The 19,886-nt window shown below is 42.9% G+C and overlaps 1 protein-coding gene across 3 annotated transcripts in view; it reads left to right on the top strand.

Moving 5' to 3' along the window:
- The window catches only part of shank2b (SH3 and multiple ankyrin repeat domains 2b), a 1,221,224-nt gene that overhangs the window by 309,205 nt on the left and 892,133 nt on the right, over positions 1-19,886 (top strand). For all 3 annotated transcript variants that reach the window (XM_059976077.1, XM_059976076.1, XM_059976075.1), the window contains 2 exons: positions 5,387-5,590; positions 7,570-7,641. In XM_059976077.1, coding sequence (XP_059832060.1) covers positions 5,387-5,590; positions 7,570-7,641 — 276 coding nt within the window. The remainder of the gene's footprint in view (positions 1-5,386; positions 5,591-7,569; positions 7,642-19,886) is intronic.

The raw sequence follows: 19,886 nt of genomic DNA, 5'->3' as shown, positions 1-19,886 counted from the left end.
GATAATAACTTTTCCTGAACCTGCTGGTGTGGGTCCTGAGGCTCCTGTACCACCTTCCTCATTTTTGTAGCCAGGGTGTGTAAGACTTTTGCTCTGTACTGTGTTTGTCAATGTAGAGCAGAGAGTGAGTTTGTAAATCTGGGAGGAGCAAAGGATGTTGGGAATGGCGAGGGTGCAGCGCCGTGGGAGGGGTGTCTGACAGGTGGCAGAGAAGGAATCCCAAGGGTGGTGGTTGACGCGAGTGCAGGCAGACCCAGCCTGCGACACATGACAAGTTCATTCAGCAAGGAGAGGAAAAAAATTGGGCAGATGCTGCCTGGTACAGCAGGGAGAAGGAAGTTTAAAGAGGGCTGCCGGAACGCACAGTCCTTGTGAAGTGATGGGCATCATAAAAGGAGGACAGGCAGGGATAAAGGCAATGATGCAAATTGGAGTAAGTGGCAACTGGATGGCACAATGTGAAATCTAATTGGGAATGGTTGTTGTTTGAAGAGAGCACAGATGCTCCTCACAGTCATGAGTGGCTGAGGGGTCAGCCAATAGAAGTGCATAAGATTATGAGAGGCATAGATAAGCCCATTAGACATCAGAGCAAACTTAGGCCGTCAAACCCATTGAATTTTCGATCATGACTAATTTATTTTCTCTCTCATCCCCATTCTCTTGCCATCTCTCCATAATCTTTGCTTGCCTTACTAATCAAGAACCTATCAACCTCCACTGTAAATATACCCAATAACTGGGCTGCCACAGCCAAACGTGGCAATGAATTCCATTGATTGACCATCCTCTGACTCAAGAAATTCCTTCTCATTGCTATTCTCAAGGGACATCCCTCTATTCTGAGTCTGTGCCCTTTGGCCCTAGACTCCCTTATTATAACAAACATCCTCTCTGTGTCCACTCTGTCTAGACCTTTAAATATTCAATAGGTTTCAATGAGATCCCGACTCATTCTTCTAAACTCCAGTGAGTGCAGGCCGAGAGCCATCAAACACTACAATGGGATAGACAGGAAATAGTATGTAAGAATATGAGAATGCAGAAAGTAATCAGTATATAAGATTATGAGAGGTATAAATAGCATAGATTGACAAAATCTTTTTACCTGCGGTAGGCATATCAAGAACAAGAAAGCATAGATTTGAGGTGAAAGAAAGGCTTTACGATGTGCACTGGCAATACAGGAACCCAAGTGTAGAGGAAAGACAGACTCTGTTGTAGAGATGGTGACGAGGGTTTATTCATATTAGTTCCAGAAGAACATCGGTGACTCAGTTGAGTGACACCGTGAGAAGTAACATTTGCAAAACCAGGACCCCACAATTAGTGCTAATCGGGTATCCACTTAAATAATTATGTACTTAAATAATACAATAGACAATAGACGGTAGGTACAGGAGTAGGCCATTTGGCTCTTCTAGCCAGCACCACCATTCACTGTGATCATGGCTGATCATACACAATCAGTACCCCATTCCTGCCCTCTCTCTATATCCCTTGACCCCGCTATCTATAAGAGCTCTTTCTAACTCTCACTTGAATGCATTCAGAGACTTGGCCTCCACTGCCTTCTGGGGCAGAGCATTCCACATATCCACCACTCTCTGGGTGAAAAAGTTTTTCTGCATCTCTGTTCTAAATTGCCTACCCCTTATTCTTAAACTTTAGCCTCTAGTTCTGGACTCACCCATCAGTGGGAACATGCTTCCTGCCTCCAGTGTGTCCAATCCCTTAATAATCTTATATGTTTCAATCAGATCCCCTCTCATCCTTCTAAATTCCGGTGTATACAAGCCAAGTCGCTCCAATCTTTCAACATATGACAGTCCCGCCATTCCAGGAATTAATCTTGTGAATCTACGCTGCACTCCCTCAATAGCAAGAATGTCCTTCCTCAAATTCGGAGACCAAAACTGCGCACAATACTCCAGGTGGGGTCTCACCAGGGCCCTGTACAGCTGCAGAAGGACCTCTTTACTCCTATACTCAATTCCCCTTGTTATAAAAGCCAACATGCCATTAGCTTTCTTCACTGCCTGCTGTACCTGCATGCTTGCTTTCATTGACTGATGTACAAGAACACCTAGATCTTGTTGTACTTCCCCTTTTCCTAACTTGACTCCATTTAGATAGTAATCTGCCTTCCTGTTCTTGCCACTGAAGGGGATAACCTCACATTTATCCACATTAAACTGCATCTGCCATACATTTGCCCACTCACCCAACCTGTCCAAGTCACCCTGCATTCTCATAACATCCTCCTGACATTTCACACTGCCACCCAACTTTGTGTCATTGGCAAATTTGCTAATGTTACTTTTAATCCCTTCATCTAAATCATTAATGTATATTGTAAACAGCTGCGGTCCCAGCACTGAACCTTGCGGTACGCCACTGGTCACAGCCTGCCATTCCGAAAGGGACCCATTAATCACTACTCTTTGTTTCCTGTCAGCCAGCCAATTTTCAATCCATGTCAATACTCTGCCCCCAATACCATGTACCCTAATTTTGCCCACTAATCTCCTATGTGGGACTTTATCAAAAGCTTTCTGGAAGTCCAGGTACACTACATCCACTGGCTCTCCCTTGTCCATTTTCATTGTTACATTCTCAAAAATCTCTAGAAGATTAGTCAAGCATGATTTTCCCTTCATAAGTCCATGCTGACTTGGACTGATCCTTCTACTGCTATCCAAATGTGTCATAATTTCCTCTTTTATAATCGACTCCAGCATCTTTCCCACCACCGACATCAGGCTAACCGGTCTATAATTCCCTGTTTTCTCTTCCCATCCTTTCTTGAAAAGTGGGACAACATTAGCCACCCTCCAATCAGCAGGAACTGTTCCTGAATCTATAGAACATTGGAAAATGATTACCAATGCGTCCATGATTCCTAGAGCCACCTCTTTAAGTACCATGGGATGCAGACCATCAGGTCATCAAGTAACACAGAATCCCTGAGCCTATCAAAATCAACTTGACAAACTTAAACAGAAAGCACCAGGAGACCATGTTAGGAAGAGTGAGTCGCTGGAAAATAGCACAACAAAATCTAAACAATTATTGACCATTGTTAAACAACAATTAAGGTGCTCGAAAAACATGGGAGCCTAACACTCTCCAGTACAGGCCTGAAGAGCTCATCACAAAAGGAATTTTAAAGAGGATCTAAGAACATAACTTCTTTAATCAGTGAATAGTTGATATCTGGAATGAGCTGTTCGAGGAGCTGGTGGAATCTGATGCAATTACTATGTTTTTGAGATATTTAGAGACAGTGTGTTGGCGCGTGGCCAAGTGGCTAAGGCATTGGTCTAGTGATCTGAAGGCCATTAGTTCGAGCCTCAGCTGAGGCAGCATGTTGTGTCCTTGAGCAAGGCATTTAATCACACATTGTTCTGCGACGACACCGGTGCCAAGCTGTATCGGCCCTTGCCCTTCCCTTGGACAACGTCGGTGGTGTGGAGAGGGGAGACTTGCAGCATGGGCAACTGCCAGTCTCCCGTACAGCCCTGCCCAAGGCACAAATCCATGGTCTCTCGAGACTAACAGATGCCTATAGAGTCACACTAAAATAGGCAAGGTGTAGAAAGATATGGACCTAATGTGGGAAAATGGGATTAGTGTAGATGGGCTTGGATTAAGTGTGTCACAGGACTGGCTTCTCTACAGTACAACTCTGTTTTCATGAGCAATGTATAACTTCCAGTGTCCATTAGAGACCTGTTCAAGGCACACCATCTCTGCTTCTTGGTGGCAGTGGATGTTTCTGAGGCAAGTTTTTAACCCGTTGAAAGCTCTTTGACGGAGCTACAGGAGTTGATTGCATCTCTCAAAACGATTGTTTTACCAGTCTGCCAGTCTGTAGCTTTTGTGGTTGTTCCTAACAAGCAATTAACTTAGAAGTTGTCAATCAAATACATGATTTCTGAAAGGTTAAGAAGATACCCAAGGAAATGAGGTAGAAACTTAAATTATATTCTTCATCTGTGTCAAAAAAAATAGTCTGTCGCTGAGATGGTAAGATCGAAGTAAGCTTGGCAGTGAGAGTGGGGCTGGCGGTGGATGATGTTTGGTGTGGGTTGGTTGCCAAGGGAAAAATAGTCTTCTGGTAGGATCTGAGGGGGTTTTCAGCAGCATCAAATGGGCAAGTTTTCCCAGCTCAGGCTGTTTAGAGTGGGCTATTGGACTGGACAACAGAATTAAGTTTATTATTGTCAGGTATACCAAGATATATTGGAAAGCTTGTCTTTCATACTATTCATAACAGATCATTACACAGTGCACTGATGTAGAACAAGGTTAAACAATAGCAGGATGGCATGATAGAGGTTAGTGTAATGTTATTTCTGCAATCACCGATATGGGTTCAGTTCTCTCCGTTGTCTGTAAAAAGTTTGTGCGTTCTCTGTGTAACCATATGGGTTTCATCTGGATTCTCCGGTTTCCTCCAGGATTCCAAAGACATATGGGTTAGTAGGTTAATTGGTCACATAGTTGCCATTGGGCAGTGTGAATGCATTGGACTGGGAGAGCATGTTGCTGTGCTCTATTTCTAGATAAAATACAAGAATGTGGCACAAAGTGTAACATCACAGAGAAAGTGCTGTGCAGATAAACAATGAGGTGCAAGATCATAACAAGGTAGATTGTGAGGTCAAGAGTCCATCTTACCATACTAGGAAGCTATTTAATAGTCATCACAAGGTATCAGAGAGTCTGGAGACTGGAGTGAGGAAATGAAGGAGAGTGCAGACCCGAGTGAGGGAGTGTGTGTTAATGTTTGAGGGGGCGTAAATCAAAGTAACAGCAAAACTGAAGATCCGTGGCAGTGGCAGAAGGTTGGTGGGTAGGGGATGAAGAGGAGAAGTAAAGTATTCGTGGGGAGCTGTGATGGAAAATAGATGATAGGAAAATGGTGAAATGGATGGATGGAATTCTCTGGCTGGATGGCAAAGATTCAATGGCAGAAAGAAAAACATGGCTCCCATGCACCATCAGGCCATGCCATTCAAGGACTTGTGCTAATGTTATTTTTGTGACTGTATGTGCTACCACACTGGATATGCTGTTTGTGATAGTACGTGCTGAGTTTTGCATCTTGTTCCCAGAGGAATGCTGTTGTTCAGCTGTATACATGTGTATTGTGAATGACAATTAACATTAAATTTGAAATTGGCTGAATGACCTTCTTTATCATTGGAAAATAAATGTGAATAGAAAATAATTTGAGCGGATGTTTTTTAGGTGCTTTGAAGACTTGAGTGCAACCTTGATCGTAATTCTGTATAAAAGGTCAAAATCATGTGCACTGAATTCATGAAGAAGGTTGGTTGGAGGCTGCTTGGTGCCATTTCACTTTGCTTTTGTCCTGCAGAAATGTATGCGATTTGATCCTGATGCTACAGTGTGGGTGGCCAAGCAACGCATCCTGTGCACCCTCAACCACAGTCTGAAGGACGTGCTGAATTATGGCCTGTTCCAACCAGCCAGCAATGGAAGAGATGGCAAATTTTTGGATGAGGAGCGTCTGCTCAAAGAATACCCCCAGCCCATCAACAAAGGAGTCCCCTCCCTGGAGGTAACAAATTACAAAAGAGTCAAGAATATTCTGGGTTGTACCCACTAAGTCTTGATCACTTTAATCTCGACTATGGCTAAATGTATTAATTGGGAAACTGATATGCTTTATAGATTGTCTTTAGAAATCTCTTTACATTTTACAGTCTTTGAAACTTTCCCAAAATGAGGTAATTATCGTCATATTGTAAACCAGTTTCCCGCAAATAAAAAGCAGGTTAATGCCTGGGTAATCTACTTTAATTATACTTTTCAGGAAATAACTATGAAATTAGGGGGATGTTCCTCCCTGAGATCATGTATCTCTGAAAGCAGATGAAAGCTTTATCTGAAAATTGGCACCTTAAAATAGTACAAAGCAATGCTCCCTTAGAACTCTGCTGAAGCACCAACCTCAATCAAACCTCCGGAGCTCTAGCTCAAGCAGACCAGTTCTCATTTTGAACTGCACTCAAATTTAAACAACCTCCTGGTCTGGAACATCCTGCAAGCATTCTATCAAAACCTTTTCATAATCTGAAAAAGCTTATGGTGGCTTGATAGAACTTTCCCTTCTGAAAGAAAAAGAAGCACAATTATTCTGTGCTCAAAGGAAAACAACGATGTTCAAAGTTCAAAGTACGCTTATGATAAAAGTATGTACACTATATACCACCTTGAGATTCATCTCCTTACAGACAGCCACAAAACAAGAAACACAATAGAACCCATTATATAAAAAAGACCATTAAACGCCCAATGTGCAGAAAAAAAACAAATTGTGCAAACAATAAAAGTCAACAAATAACATTCAGAGCTGAAATTCACTAAAGGAAGTCCACAGACGATCACTGCAGTTGATCCAGGATCCCATTAGTTGCAAACTTAGTTCAGTGCAGAGAGGAATAAACCTCACGGAGCAGTGAGCTGAACACTGGCCTGTCTCTTGCCTCTGGTCCCGACGCAATCACCTCTTCAACCTGCCCGGCACTTAAATTGACCAAACAGCAGGTTGATCCTAGCTCTCAGCCCCGGGCCCTGCTGCTTTGGTATGCTCTCGGGCGTGGGACTTTCTGCCTCGATTCAGCCCACACCTGACACTTACTATTCAGCCCGCACTTAAGTCGGTCAAACCTCTACTTGTTCCTCACTCTTGGGTCCAGGCCAGTTGCCACACCTTGGGTTCTGCCATTTCAAATTGCCTCCAAGTCTGCTCCAGCAGCCAAACATTGGCTTGATCCCCACTGTCGGGCCTGAGCCCCATCACCTCTATTCAGCCTGTACACACCACACCTCAATAATCAACCTTGGAGATTTCAGTTCACACTGCAAAAATACCAGATACTCAACAAATCTGTTGTTGGATGAGGGGAGTATTGTTTAAGATGTATCATGAAATAACTTACATTAAATCAGGCTGGTGACTTTACAGATGTGCTCTCTGACCTGACCAGTTTGCAGTGTACACGTGAAATTCATTTGACGTGGCTGTAGGTCTCAGTACTGTTTCACAAATGCTCCAACCAATCATTGCACTTATACCCACTTCATTGGGCTTCATGTCTCCAATTTTAGTTAGTTCTCCATTACAGAGTGGAGTTCCAGGAGTGGCTTCCAGGCTTCTAGGAGCGGAGTTTGAACCCAACACATTGACCCTTGATTTACTGATGCTGCCCGTTAATTTCATTGATCTCAAGAGATCCAGAGTAACACGCACAAAATTGCCGGAGGAACTCAGCAGGTCAGACAGCATCTATGGAAAGGAATAAAGAGTTGACATGTCAAGCTGAGACACCTTCATCAGGACTGGGAAGGTAGGGAGACAAAATTTCTTCCCCTCTCCTTTCCAGTCCTGATGAACATCTCTGTTTGAAACATTGACTCCTTATACATTTCATTGAACTGGTGTTGAGTCAGTAAACTGGGAGTGATTTTATGAAAAATAGCTTAATTGAAATTAAATGATCTAAATTAATTGAGGAAAATATTTATATTTTACAGTTTTGCTACAAAAAAAGGGTATACAAGCAAGCACATATCGATGAGAAGCAAATTTCAAAGCTTCATACGAAGGTGAGTGTGTTGCTGACACCAACACCTTTACAATTGTAAATGAACACCATTTTGCCATTCCTCTTTTGCATTATTTACTTATTTATTGTAATGTAGTAATTTTTATGTCTTCAACTGTACTGCTGCCACAAAACAACACATTTCATGACATACTGTTTACCAATGAGAGTAAATTTGTTTCTGATTCTGAGATGGGCCAGTCATGCTCCTTCACCAGTTTAGTTTCCTACTATGTAATTTTTTAAAAAACAGGGAGATTATTGTATTCTCAATTTTCCACTTTGGCATACATCACATTCCTCATGCACTCTTTTCCATTGCCTTCTAACTGAGTACCAGTTTGCTTATCCTTGCTTTTTGTGCTAATTTTATCTCCTCACTCCTAGGCCGAACTCCTGCCCGCAGTTTGTTGGTCTCTGTCCTCCTCTATATTCTTAAATTTCCTCCTCTGCCTCCAGTAACCTGGCTTTTGTCTCCCATTCATGCTCTAATTTCTCCCACTCCCACTTCTTCCATCTCTGCAAGTGATTAGTTGCCAACGAGGAAACTGAGACCAAAAGAATTAAACGTTGAACTTTCAGGTTTCTCTGGTATTAGGACTCCCTCAGTCCATAAGACCATAAGACATAGGAGCAGAATTAGGGCATTCATCCCATCAAGTCTGCTCCGCTACTCTATCATGGCTGGTCCCAGATCCCACTCAACATATCCTTTGAAGCCCTGAACAATCAGGAAACGATCAACTTCCACCTTAAGTATACCCAAGAAATTGGCCTCCACCACAGCCTGTGACAGGGCATTCCACAGATTCAGTACTCTCTGGCTAAGAGAAATTCTTCCTTACCTCTATTCTAAATGGTCACCCCTCAATTTTGAGGCTGTGCCCTCTAGTTTTGGATACCTCCACCATAGGAACCATCCTCTCTACATCCACCCTTTCAAGTCCTTTCAACATACAGTAGACTTCAGTGAGATCCCCCCACATTCTTCTAGATTCCAGCATGTACAGGCCCAAAGATGCCAAACACTTCTCATATATTAACCCTTTCATTCCTGGAATCATCCTCTTTAACTCCCTCTGGACTCTCTCCAATGACAACACATTCTTTCTGAGATATGGGACCCAAAACTGTTAACAGTACTCCAAGTGTGGCCAGGCCAGTGTCTTATAAAGGCTCAGCATTATCTCCTTGCTTTTATATTCTAATCCCCTTAAAATAAATGTCAACATTGGATTTGCCGTCTTTACTACAGACTCAACCTGTAAATTAATCTTCTGGGAGACTTGCACGAGGACTCCCAAGTACCCCTGCACCTCTGATGTTTGAACCTTCTCCTCATTTAGTTAATAGTCTGCACTATTGTTCCTTTTACCAAAATGCATTATCATACATTTCATAGCACTGTATTCCATCTGCCAGTTTTATGCCCATTCTTCTAATTTGCCTGTCCTGCTGCAATCGTATTGCTTCCTCAACACTACCTACCCCTCCACCTATCTTTGTATCATCTGCAAACTTTGCCACAAAGCCATTAATTCCATTATCTAAATCAATGACAAACCATGTGAAAAGTAGTGGTCCCAATACCAACCTTTGAGGAACACCACTAGTCACTGGCAGCCCCCTCTCACCGCCTCCTGCCTGTCAGCTATTCCTCTATCCATGCCAGTATCTTTTCGGTAGCACCATAGGATTTTATCTTGTTAAGCAGCCTCGTGTGGCACCTTATCAAATGCCTTCTGAAAATCCAAGTAAATGACATCCAATCAAATGACATCCTTGGTCCACCCTGCTTGTTACTTCATCGAAGAACTCTAACAAATTTGTCAGGCAAGATTTCCCTTTACAGGAACCATGCTGACTTTGACTTATTTTATCATTGGTCTTTAAGTACCTCGAAACCTCATCCTTAATAGACTTCAATATCTTCCCAATCACTGAGGTTAGGCTATCTAACCTATAATTTCCTCTTTTACCTTCAAAGGTTCAAAGGTCAAGTTTAATGTCAGAGAAATTTATGTAATCTACACCCTGAAATGCTTTTTCTTTGCAAAACATCCACGAAAACAGAGAAGTGCCCCAAAGAATGAACAACAGTTAAACGTGAGAACCCTGAAGTTCCCCCAGCTCCCCCCTCCCAGGGGTAAGTGGCAGTGAGCAATGATCCCCCGCTCCTCACCAGCAAAATTAAACACTCATTAGTACAATCACCGAGCCCAAGCGTGGGCTAAGCGATAGCAAAGACACAGTCCTTGCAGTCATCCCAAAAGCTTCGTACTTCATTTGAATTCGACAAACCAGAAGTTCTCTCTCTCCCTGGCAAAGGAGAGGGAGATGTCCCCATTTTCACAGTGAGCAGGAGACATAACAACAACCTGTTGGTTTGTAGTCTTAAAAGTCCGTTTCATCACTTTTTTCAAGCTCTGTGATCAAAGATCGCAAAGACTCGGGTCTTTAGGCCCACAGCAAAAGATTTTCCGGCCTTTCCGATGACACACGAGTCTCCAGCCATGACACCGACCCTTAACCCATCTCCAGAGTCCTGAGATCTTAGGCATCCGAACACAATTGTGATTCTCAGGCCAAACCCTTGGCATGTTGAATAGCGGCCAGTTGTAGAACCTCGAGAACAGGTCCCATTCCCGCAAAGAACTGAAGCCTGCTTGTAACTTCAGGTCAGGGTCTTCAAAAGAACTCAGAAAGGAAAAAAATAAAGATATTAAAGGTAGAGATAGAGCTGTTTCCGAAGTTGCAAGCAAAGGAGTTGCCGTTAGGCGCCATCATTTCTCTTAAGCTCCACCCACTCCCTTCTTAAAGAGTGGACTGACATTTGCAATCCTGCAGTCCTCTGGGACCAAGCCAACATCAAGATCATGACCAATGCATCCAGTATCTCTTCAGCAACCTCTCTCAGGACTCTGGGATGCTGTCCATCTGGTCCAGGTGACCTATCCACCTTAAGACCTTTGAGATTACCTAGCAACTTTTCCTTTGTATTAACAATGTCACTCACTCCTGCTCCCTGACACTCATGGACTTCTGGCACACTGCTAGTGTCTTCCACAATGAAGTAGATGCAAAGTACCCATTAAGTTTATCTGCTACTTCTTTGATCCCCTGTTACTACCTCATCAGCATCATTTTCCAGTGGTCCAATATCAACTCTCATCTCCCTTTTACTCTTTATATAACTGAAAAAACTTTTGGTATCCTGCTTTATATTATTGGCTGGCCTACCCTCATATTTCATCTTTTCCCTTTTTATAGCTTTCTAAATTGCCTTTTGTTGGGTTTTAAAAACTTCCCAATCATTCAACTTCCCACTCACTTTCCCACTCACAGCCCTCGCCTTCCTATAAACATGGTTGAATTTTAATCTGATGGTGCATTTGAAATTAGGTGTGTTTGGTGTTTTCAGGCTATTATAAATGTGAGTGCATCTGACAGCAGTTCCAGCCCTCACGTATCTAGACATTATGTCAGAAATACACAGTCCTTGCAAGAGGCAGACTTCTGAAGTCTGCAGTTAAGGCACCAGGCAGAAATGGGTAGAGAGTCAGAGGTGTGCAATGGAATTATTGTGTGGAGAGAGGGAGAGGCCTGACAATGTTAAACATATAGCAATGAAAATCAGCAAAATAGATTGATATAATGCCTTTACTTTGTGCTATTGTGCTCCAGCACAGCCTTTGGTCCAATTGATCTCTGATACATTTATGATATTTCCTAGTGGCCCAATTGAATCAGGAATGAGAGAAGAGGCGACTGACCTACAGGTCTATGAACAAGATTTAAAAAGGAGTGTTTGTGGATATTCAGTGTTTTCCAGTGACCCAATCAAATCATGATTCATTAGCAAGGGCAAATATATTTAAAGCAGGGACAAATGGAGAGGCCATTGTCAGAGTGGACCAGTGTTAGAGTGGGGAGGCTTTGGTGAGAACAGACTTGGGTGAAGTACATATCTGGTAAGTTTCTTCTTCATTCTTCAACTGTCAGTACATAGTTAGAGCAGTGAGAATGACTCCAGAGGCTGTGTTGTGCTCATTATATGAGTTGTGGGAATCCTGGGAGAACTCCAGCTTCTTGGATAACCACATCTGCACCAGGTGCACCGAGATGCAGCTCCTCAAAGAACATGTTGAGGAACTGGAGTTGCAGCTCGATGACCTTTGCCTCAGATGGTAAACTGAGGAGGTGATAGATAGGAGCTACAGAGAGATAGTGACCCCTAAGTTGCAGGAGGCAGGAACCTGGCTGATTGTCAGGAGAGGGAAGCCAATACAGAGTACCCCTTTGGCCGTTCCCACTCAATAATAAGTATACCCATTGGGTCTCCGGCACTGAGTCTGATGCTGTGACTCAGAAGGAAAGTGGGGAGAAGAGGACTGCAGTAGTGACGGGATTCCATAATTAGAGGAGTAGGCATTAGATTGTTTGGATGTGATAGGGATCCAAATGGATGGTATGTTGCCTCCCAGGTGCCAGGGTCAGGGACGTGTTGAATCGGGTCCATGGCATTCAAAATGGGAAGGGTGAGCAGTCAGAAATCTTGGTTCATATTGACACCAGTGATGTAGGTAGGAAATGGGAGAGGATCCTGAAGAGAGAATGCAGGGAGCTAGATAGAAAGCTGAAAACAGGACTTCCAGGGTGGTAATCTCTGGATTGCTGCCTGTGCCATGCACTAGTGAGGATAAGAATAGGATGATTTTACAAGTGAATGCGTGGCTGAGGAACCGCTGCAGGGGGCAGGGCTTTCGATTTCTGCATCATTGAAGTGTCTTCTGGAGAAGGTGATACCTTCACAAAAGGGATGGGTTACATTTGAACCCGAGGGTGATCAATACCCTGGCAGCAGGTTTGGGAGGGTTTAAATTAATTTGGCAGGGGAATGGGAAATAGAGTGTTAGGGCTCAGGATGGGGCATTTGGTATACAAGCAGAGGCAGTGCATTGATGGACTGAGGAAGGGCAGGCAGATTAGCAGGCAAAATTCCAGTTGGTGGGATGAGTTGCAGTGTAACGGGGACAAAATTGAAAAGGGTGACTAATGTGGGACCAAAGGTATTTGAATGCACGCAGTGTACAGAATAAGGTAGATAATCTGTAGTGCATTTGGAGTTTGGCACCACTGAGTCATGGCTGAAAGAGGATGATAGTTGGGAGTTTAACATCCAAGGATACACCTTGTAATGAAAGAACAGGCAGGGGGGCAAAGGCGGTGGCATGGGTCCATTGGTAGAAGAAATATTAAAACAAATCCCTAGAAAGAGGTGACAGAGGATTGGAAGATGTAGAATAGTTGTGGGTAGAGTTATAGAACTGCAAGGGTAAAAAGACGCCGAAGTGAGTAGTATAGAGAGGCCACATTTGTCAAGATGTGGGCTACAAATTACAGTGGGAGACAGAAAATGCATCTGAAAAGGGCAATGCTACGATAGTTATGGGGGATTTCAATTTGCAGGTAGATTGGAAAAATCAGGTTGGGGCTAAATCCTGAGGGAGGGGATTTGTAGAATGCCTACGGATTGGCTTTTTAGAGCAGCTTGTGGCTGAGCCCACTTGGGGAAATTGTATTCTGGTTTGGGTGTTGTGTAATGAACCAGATTTGATTCAGGAGCTTAAGGTAAAGGAACCTTTCATAAACAGTGATCATAATATGATAGAATTCATATTCAGTTTGAAAGGGAGAGAAGCTAAAGTCAAATGTATCTGTAATGCAGTGGAGTAAAAGGAATTACAGAGGCATGAGAGAGGAGTTGATAGGACAGGGACACCAGCAGGGATGATGGCAGGACAGCAATGACTAGAGTTTCTGTAAACACCTTGGTAGACGCAGGACAGATACATTCCATAGAAAAAGCATTCTAAAAGCACAATGACACAACCGTGGCTGACAAGGGAAGTCCAAGCCAAAGGGAGGACATATAATAGAGAAAAAATTAGTTAGAAGTTAGGGGATTGGAAAGCTTTTAAAAACCAACAGAAGGCAACTAAAAAGCCATAAGGAAGGAAAAGATGAAATAAGAAGGTAAGCTAGCCAATAATTTCAAAAAGGATACCAAATTTTTTTTTGGACACGTAAAAAGAATATACCAGGTCTCTGGCACTAAGTCTTCCACTGTGGCTCAGAAGGGAAGGGGCCAGAGGTGGAATGCAGTGGTGATAGGAAATCCCATATGTAGAGTAGTAGATAGGATTGTCTGTGGACACAATAGACAGACCCATGTGGTATGTTGCCTCCTAGGTGGCAGAGTCAGGGATATGTCTGGTCATGTCTATGACATTATAAAGGGGGAGGGTGAGTAGCCAGATGTCTTTGTATATATTTGTACCAATGACATAGGAAGGAAAAGAAAGGAGATCCAGGAGTGATTTTAGAAGAATGAGGGTGATCTCATTGAATCCTGTCAAATGTGGAACTGCCTAGATAGAATGGATGTGAGGAGGGTATTTCCTTTGGTCAGAAAGTCTAGGACCGGAGGGCACAGCCTCAAAATAGAGGGACGACCATTTACAGAGATGAGGAGGAATTTCTTTAGCTAGAAGGTGGTGAATCTGTAGAATTCAATGCCACAGGTGGCTGCGGAGGCTGGTCACTGGGTGCATTTAAGGTGGAGATTGATAGGTTCTTGGGCAGTCTGGGTGTGAAATGTTATGGGGAGAATGGGGTTGAGAGGGAAATGGATCAGCCATGATGAAATGATGGAGCAGACTCAATGGGCCAAATGTCCTGATTATGCTCCCTTGTCTTATGGGCTTATGGAGTAAAAGAGGGGTGACTGTAGCTATCTGACCACCGGAAAATGATGCTGGAGAGGTAGTAATGAGGGACAAGGAAATAGCTGACAAACTGAACAAGTATTTTTCATCAGTCTGTGGAGGACACCAGCAGTATGCTGGAAGTTTGAGAATGTCAGGGGCAGAAGTGAGTTTTGTTGCTATTACACGGGAGATGGTGTTTGGGAAGATGAAAGGTTGGAAGGTAGATAAGTCATCTGGAACAGATGTACTACACCTGAGGGTTCGAAAGAGGTGGTTGAAGAGATTGTGCAGGCATTAATATTTATCTTTCAAGAATCAATTGATTCTGGCATGGTTTGGAGGAATGGAAGATTGCAAATGTCAATTTACTCTTCAAGAAGGGAGAAAGGGAGAAGAAAGGAGATTAAGCTCAGTTAGCCTGACCTCAGTGGTTGGAAATTTGTTGGAGTCGATTGTTAAGATTGAGGTTTTGGGGTACTTGGAGGCACATGATAAAATGGGCCAAAATCAGCATGGTTTTCTAAAGGGGAAATATTGCCTGACAAATCTTACCTGAGAAAATAACAGGCAGGGCAAATAATAAGGATGTTGTGTACTTGGAGTTTCAGAAGACCTTTGACAAGATGCTGCACATGAGGCTGCTTAGCAAGAAAAGAGCCCATCATATTAAAGGACAGATATTAGCATGGACAGAACATTGGCTGATTGGCAGGAGGCAAAGAGTGGGAATAAAGGGAGTCTATTCTGATTGGCTGCCAGTGACAAGTTCCACAGGGGCCGGTATTGGGACAACTTTTTATGTTATATGTCAACTGTTTAGATGATGGAATTGATAACCTACGGCTGAGTTTGCAGGTGATGTGAAGACAGATGGAGGAGCAGTAAGTGTTGAGGAAGCAGAGAGGCTACAGAAGGGCTTAGACAGATTAGGACAATGGGCAAAGAAGTGGCAGATGGAATACAGTGTTGGGAAGTAAGTACGGTCATGCACTTTGGTAGAAGGAGTAAAAACATAGACTGTTTTCAAAAAGGGGAGAAAATACAAAATCCAAGGTGCAAAGGGTGCAAAGAGAGTCCTTGTACAAAAGGTTAAATTGCAATTAGAATTGGTGGTGAGAAAGGCAAATGCAATATTGGCATTCATTTCAGGAGGATTAGAATATTAAAAACAAGGCTGTACTGTTGAAGCTTTATAAAGCACAGGTGAGAGCTCACTTGGAGAATTGTGACCAGTTTTGGGCCCTTTATTTAAGAGAGGATGTGCTGACATTGAGAAGGTTCAAAGGAGGTTTATGAAAATGATCCTGGGATTGTCATATGAGCAGCATTTAATGACTCTGGGCCTTATTCGCTGGAATTTAGAAGAATGAGGAGGGATCTCATTAAAACCTATTGAAGGTTAAAAGGTCGAGATAGGCTAGATGTGGAGAGATGTTTTCCCTAGTGGGTGAGTCTAGGGCCAGAGGGCACAACCTCAGAATAGAGGGACTTCTATTTAAAACAAAGATGAGGATGAATTTCTTTAGCTACAGGGTGATGAATGAGTGTAATTTGTTGCCATAGAAGGCTGTGGAAGATAGGTTATTGGGTATATTTAAGACAGAAGCCGTTTGGTTCTTGATTAGCCAGGGTGTGAAATGATACAGGGACAAGACGGAAAAACGGGGCTGAGAGGGAAATAGATCAGCCATGATGGAATGGTGGTGTAGGCTCAATGCGCCGAATGGCCTAATTCTGCTCCAATGTCTTATTGTCTCATGAGGTAATAATTTATTTATGCCTTATTTAAAAAAAAATTAAATTAATAATGTCATCTTGTTACAATTGGAAGAAAATTTTAATTATCTGGGTAACTATAATATCCCTGTGAAATGTCTGTCTTTGCGATGAACTTCCATGATAAGAGACTGAACAGTGCATCAAACGCAGTGTTTGAGCCGAGGTGATGTGTGGCCACATAACTGCAGTGCATTTCTCAAAAGTCCCAAATTCCTTTACAGACAGGAACGATCTCTGAAGCATAGTAACTGTTGTCAAGTTGTCAAAGTTGTAGAGAACATTCCTGAATGCTCATAGCTGTGTATGCTGTTGTTGGCTATTTAATCCTGTAAACTCCTTGACCTGTCAGATTTCATACCACAGTAATTGTGTTTCAGTTCCACTCTGTTTTAAATTTTGGTTTATGGCTGGCACTTGTGGCTAATGTGGCTGTGTGGAGAAACAACATTGAATGGTAGTCAGGGGAGAACAGAAAATAAACGAGTTATATGCTGGGCTGAGTCATCTGTGTTTCAGAACTTAGTTTTCAAGTTGGTGTATGTTGTCAGCACTCCTGTCTACAACCAGTGAAACACCGGTGTAAATGAGGAATTTACCCTCATTTCCAGTCACTAAATATACAGAAATGAAATGAAATTTGGTGAAATGAAATATCTGCTTTTGTCATTCAGTTCCATGGTACAGTATCTTGGAAATGGAGTGTTACGTGTGGATGTTTTGTTCAATTCACTCTTGAGGGAGAAGACTAATTTCTATACCTCCCCCCACCCCCATATGCCCACATTGCATCGAAGTTCAAGGATCAACTTTATTCAGTGCATACAATCCCACGTGTTAGGGATTTGCTGTCACAAACATGAAAACATTTGCAGTTGCTGGAAATCCAAGACAACACGTGCAAAATGCTGCAGGAACTCAGCAAGCCAGGCAGCATCTATAGAAAAGACTAAACAGTTGATGTTTCAGGATGAGACCCTTTGCCAGGACCGGAAAACTTGAGAAGTCAGAGCAGGAAAGTGGGGGAAGGGATGGATATAGTACAAGAGATAGGTCAAACTGGCAGAGGGGGGAGGGGTTGAATTAAAGCGTAGGGATGTTGATTGGTGAAAGAGAAGGTGGAAAGCTGATTGGAGAGGGTAGAAGACCTGGAAGGAGAGGGAAGGAGGAGGAGCACCAGAGGGAGGTGATGGGCAGAAAAGGAAAAAGGTGAGAGAGGGAAACAAGAATGGGCCGTTACTGGAAGTTTGAGAAATCAACGTTCATGCCATCAGATTGGAGGCTACCCAGACAGAATATCAGGCGTTGGTCCTCCAACCTGAGTGTGGCCTCATCGTAGCAGTAAAGGAAGCTGTGGACTGACATGCCGGAATTTACTTTGGTGTATTGGTGCGAGGCACAACAAAAATAACAACATTCAACTATTGTAAGAATAATATGAAAATAAACTTGGGATATGGAACAAAATGTGCATAAATACATGAATACCAGCATGTATTTACAATATCAACGGCATTCCCTCCTTACCTCTACTAGCTTACAGGTCACCCTTGCACAAGGTGCAGTTCTTGTTTAGCACTCACCTCGGATTGGGATCACATGAAGCCGTGGGAGCAGTGGTGGATGGTCGTATGAGCAGCTGGTGCATATCACAAGTCCTGGTTATGCTACCACTGACGCCAGGCAGACAATCTCTGAAGAGTATTGATAATGGCTGGGGTCACCTGTCTTGTAAAGACACTGCCCAGAAGAAGGCAGTGACAAATTACTTCTGTAGAAAAATTTGCCAAGAACAATCAAGGTCATGGAAAGACCATGATCACTTACGTCATACAACACGGCCTATAACAATCAAAAGAGCATTATAGAAAGTGGTTTAAGGTGTTTACAGTGCAGTGTAGATGCATGATTAATATTTATATAATCCTTTGTCACTCTCAATGTTTCAGATCATTTCACAACCAATGTAACAAATGCAACAGGAAGTCCAGTCTAACCAGAGAAAAGTGCAAAAAAACCAAATCTGATAAAATAAAATCTTAAGTGTAGTTTAAATTACCTTGATTTTTTAAATGAAGTTATTGTACAGAAGTTTTAGAGCAATCTACAGAAATTTCTTAGCTGGAGGGTGATGAAATTGTGTTACTCTGTCCTGACGAAGGGTCTCGGCCCAAAACGTTGTCTGCTCGTTTCCACGGATGCTGCCCGACCTGCTGAGTTCCTGCAGCTTGTTGTACATGTTACTCTGCCATAGACAGCTGTAGAGGCAAAGTCATTGGGTATATTTAAAGCAGAGGTTGGTAAGTTCTTGATTAGTCAGGACATCAAAGGTTATGGAGAGAAGGCAGTAGAGTGGGGTTGAGAGAGGTAATAAATCAGCTCTGATGGAACTGTGGAGCAGATTCTAAGGGCCTAATAGCCTAATTCTACTCCTATCTTTTATGGTCTTATTGCAATGATGTGCAACTGACAGGTCTATTAGAGAATCATATGTGTGTGATTTTTGTCCTAATGCTTAATTCAGGGACCATAACAAATTCAAATTGAGATATTTTCACTTCAAGAAATTATAAACATGGTCTTTCTTCCATTTGCAATTGTGTTCACTGAGGGAAGCTCACAACTGTTGTCTAGTTCACATATAGCCTGCTGGGAAGAAGGTCAGTGCTGTGAAAATGACCTCTCTGTAATGACCATATGTTACCATGGGTACAAGTGAACCAGGTGTTAGATATTGGGGCAGAAGGACGGTTTGGGTGGCACATTTCCTGGGACTTGATCACACAGGAATGGCCTGGACTCTGTGATCTTCATGGTTTCATCAGATCACATGACTTGCTTCGGGATAAAGATGGAAAGGGTTAGCTTAATCTGTCATGTGTACATCAAAACATACAGTGAAATGCAACATTTTATATCTGTGGCCAGCCCCGTCCTAGGATTGTGCTGACTGCAGCCCACGAGTGGCGCCTTGTCTTTGGTGCCAACATACCATGCTCATAACCCCCTAACTCTCACACTAATCATATGTCTTTGGAATGTGGGAGGAAACCAGAGCACTCTGTGGAAACCCACGTGGTCATGGAGACAACAAGCAAACACTTTACAGGTAGCATTGGGAATTGAACCCCAATCGTTGATTGCTAGTACTGCAAAGCAATGGGCTAACCACTACACTTATATGTGTTGGATGCACTGCTGGAGATGCTGTAGAGGTTGATACAACAGGATATTTAAAAGACTCTTAGATAGGTCCATTGGGATTGGGACCGGAGGACCCGAGTCGTAAGGAAAGATTGAATTGGTTAGAACTTTATTGCTTGGACTGTAGAAGAATGAAAGGAGACTTGATAGAAGTGTACACAATTATGAGGGGAAAACTGTAGTGCAGGCAGGATTTTTCCACTGTGGTTGTGTGAGACTACAACTGGAGGCCATGGGTTAAGGGTGAAAGGTGAAATGTTTAAGTTGAACATTAGGGGGAAAGTTCTTCACTCAGAGATTGGTGAGAATGTGGAACGAGCTGCCAGCACAAGTGGTGCATGCGAGAGCTTGATTTCAACATTGAAGAGAAGTTTGGATAGGTACATGGATTGCAGGGTATGGAGGTCTATGGTCTGGATGGAGGTCGATGGGACTGGACAGTGTAAATGGTTCGGCATGGACTAGATGGGTCAAAGGGCCTGTTCCCATGACTCTA

Source organism: Hypanus sabinus, chromosome 7 (genome assembly GCF_030144855.1).
Source record: "Hypanus sabinus isolate sHypSab1 chromosome 7, sHypSab1.hap1, whole genome shotgun sequence".
In the NCBI taxonomy this organism is placed as follows: Eukaryota; Metazoa; Chordata; class Chondrichthyes; order Myliobatiformes; family Dasyatidae; genus Hypanus; species Hypanus sabinus.
Note: the sequence above shows the minus strand (reverse complement) of the source record. Positions and strands in the feature narration are given on the sequence as shown.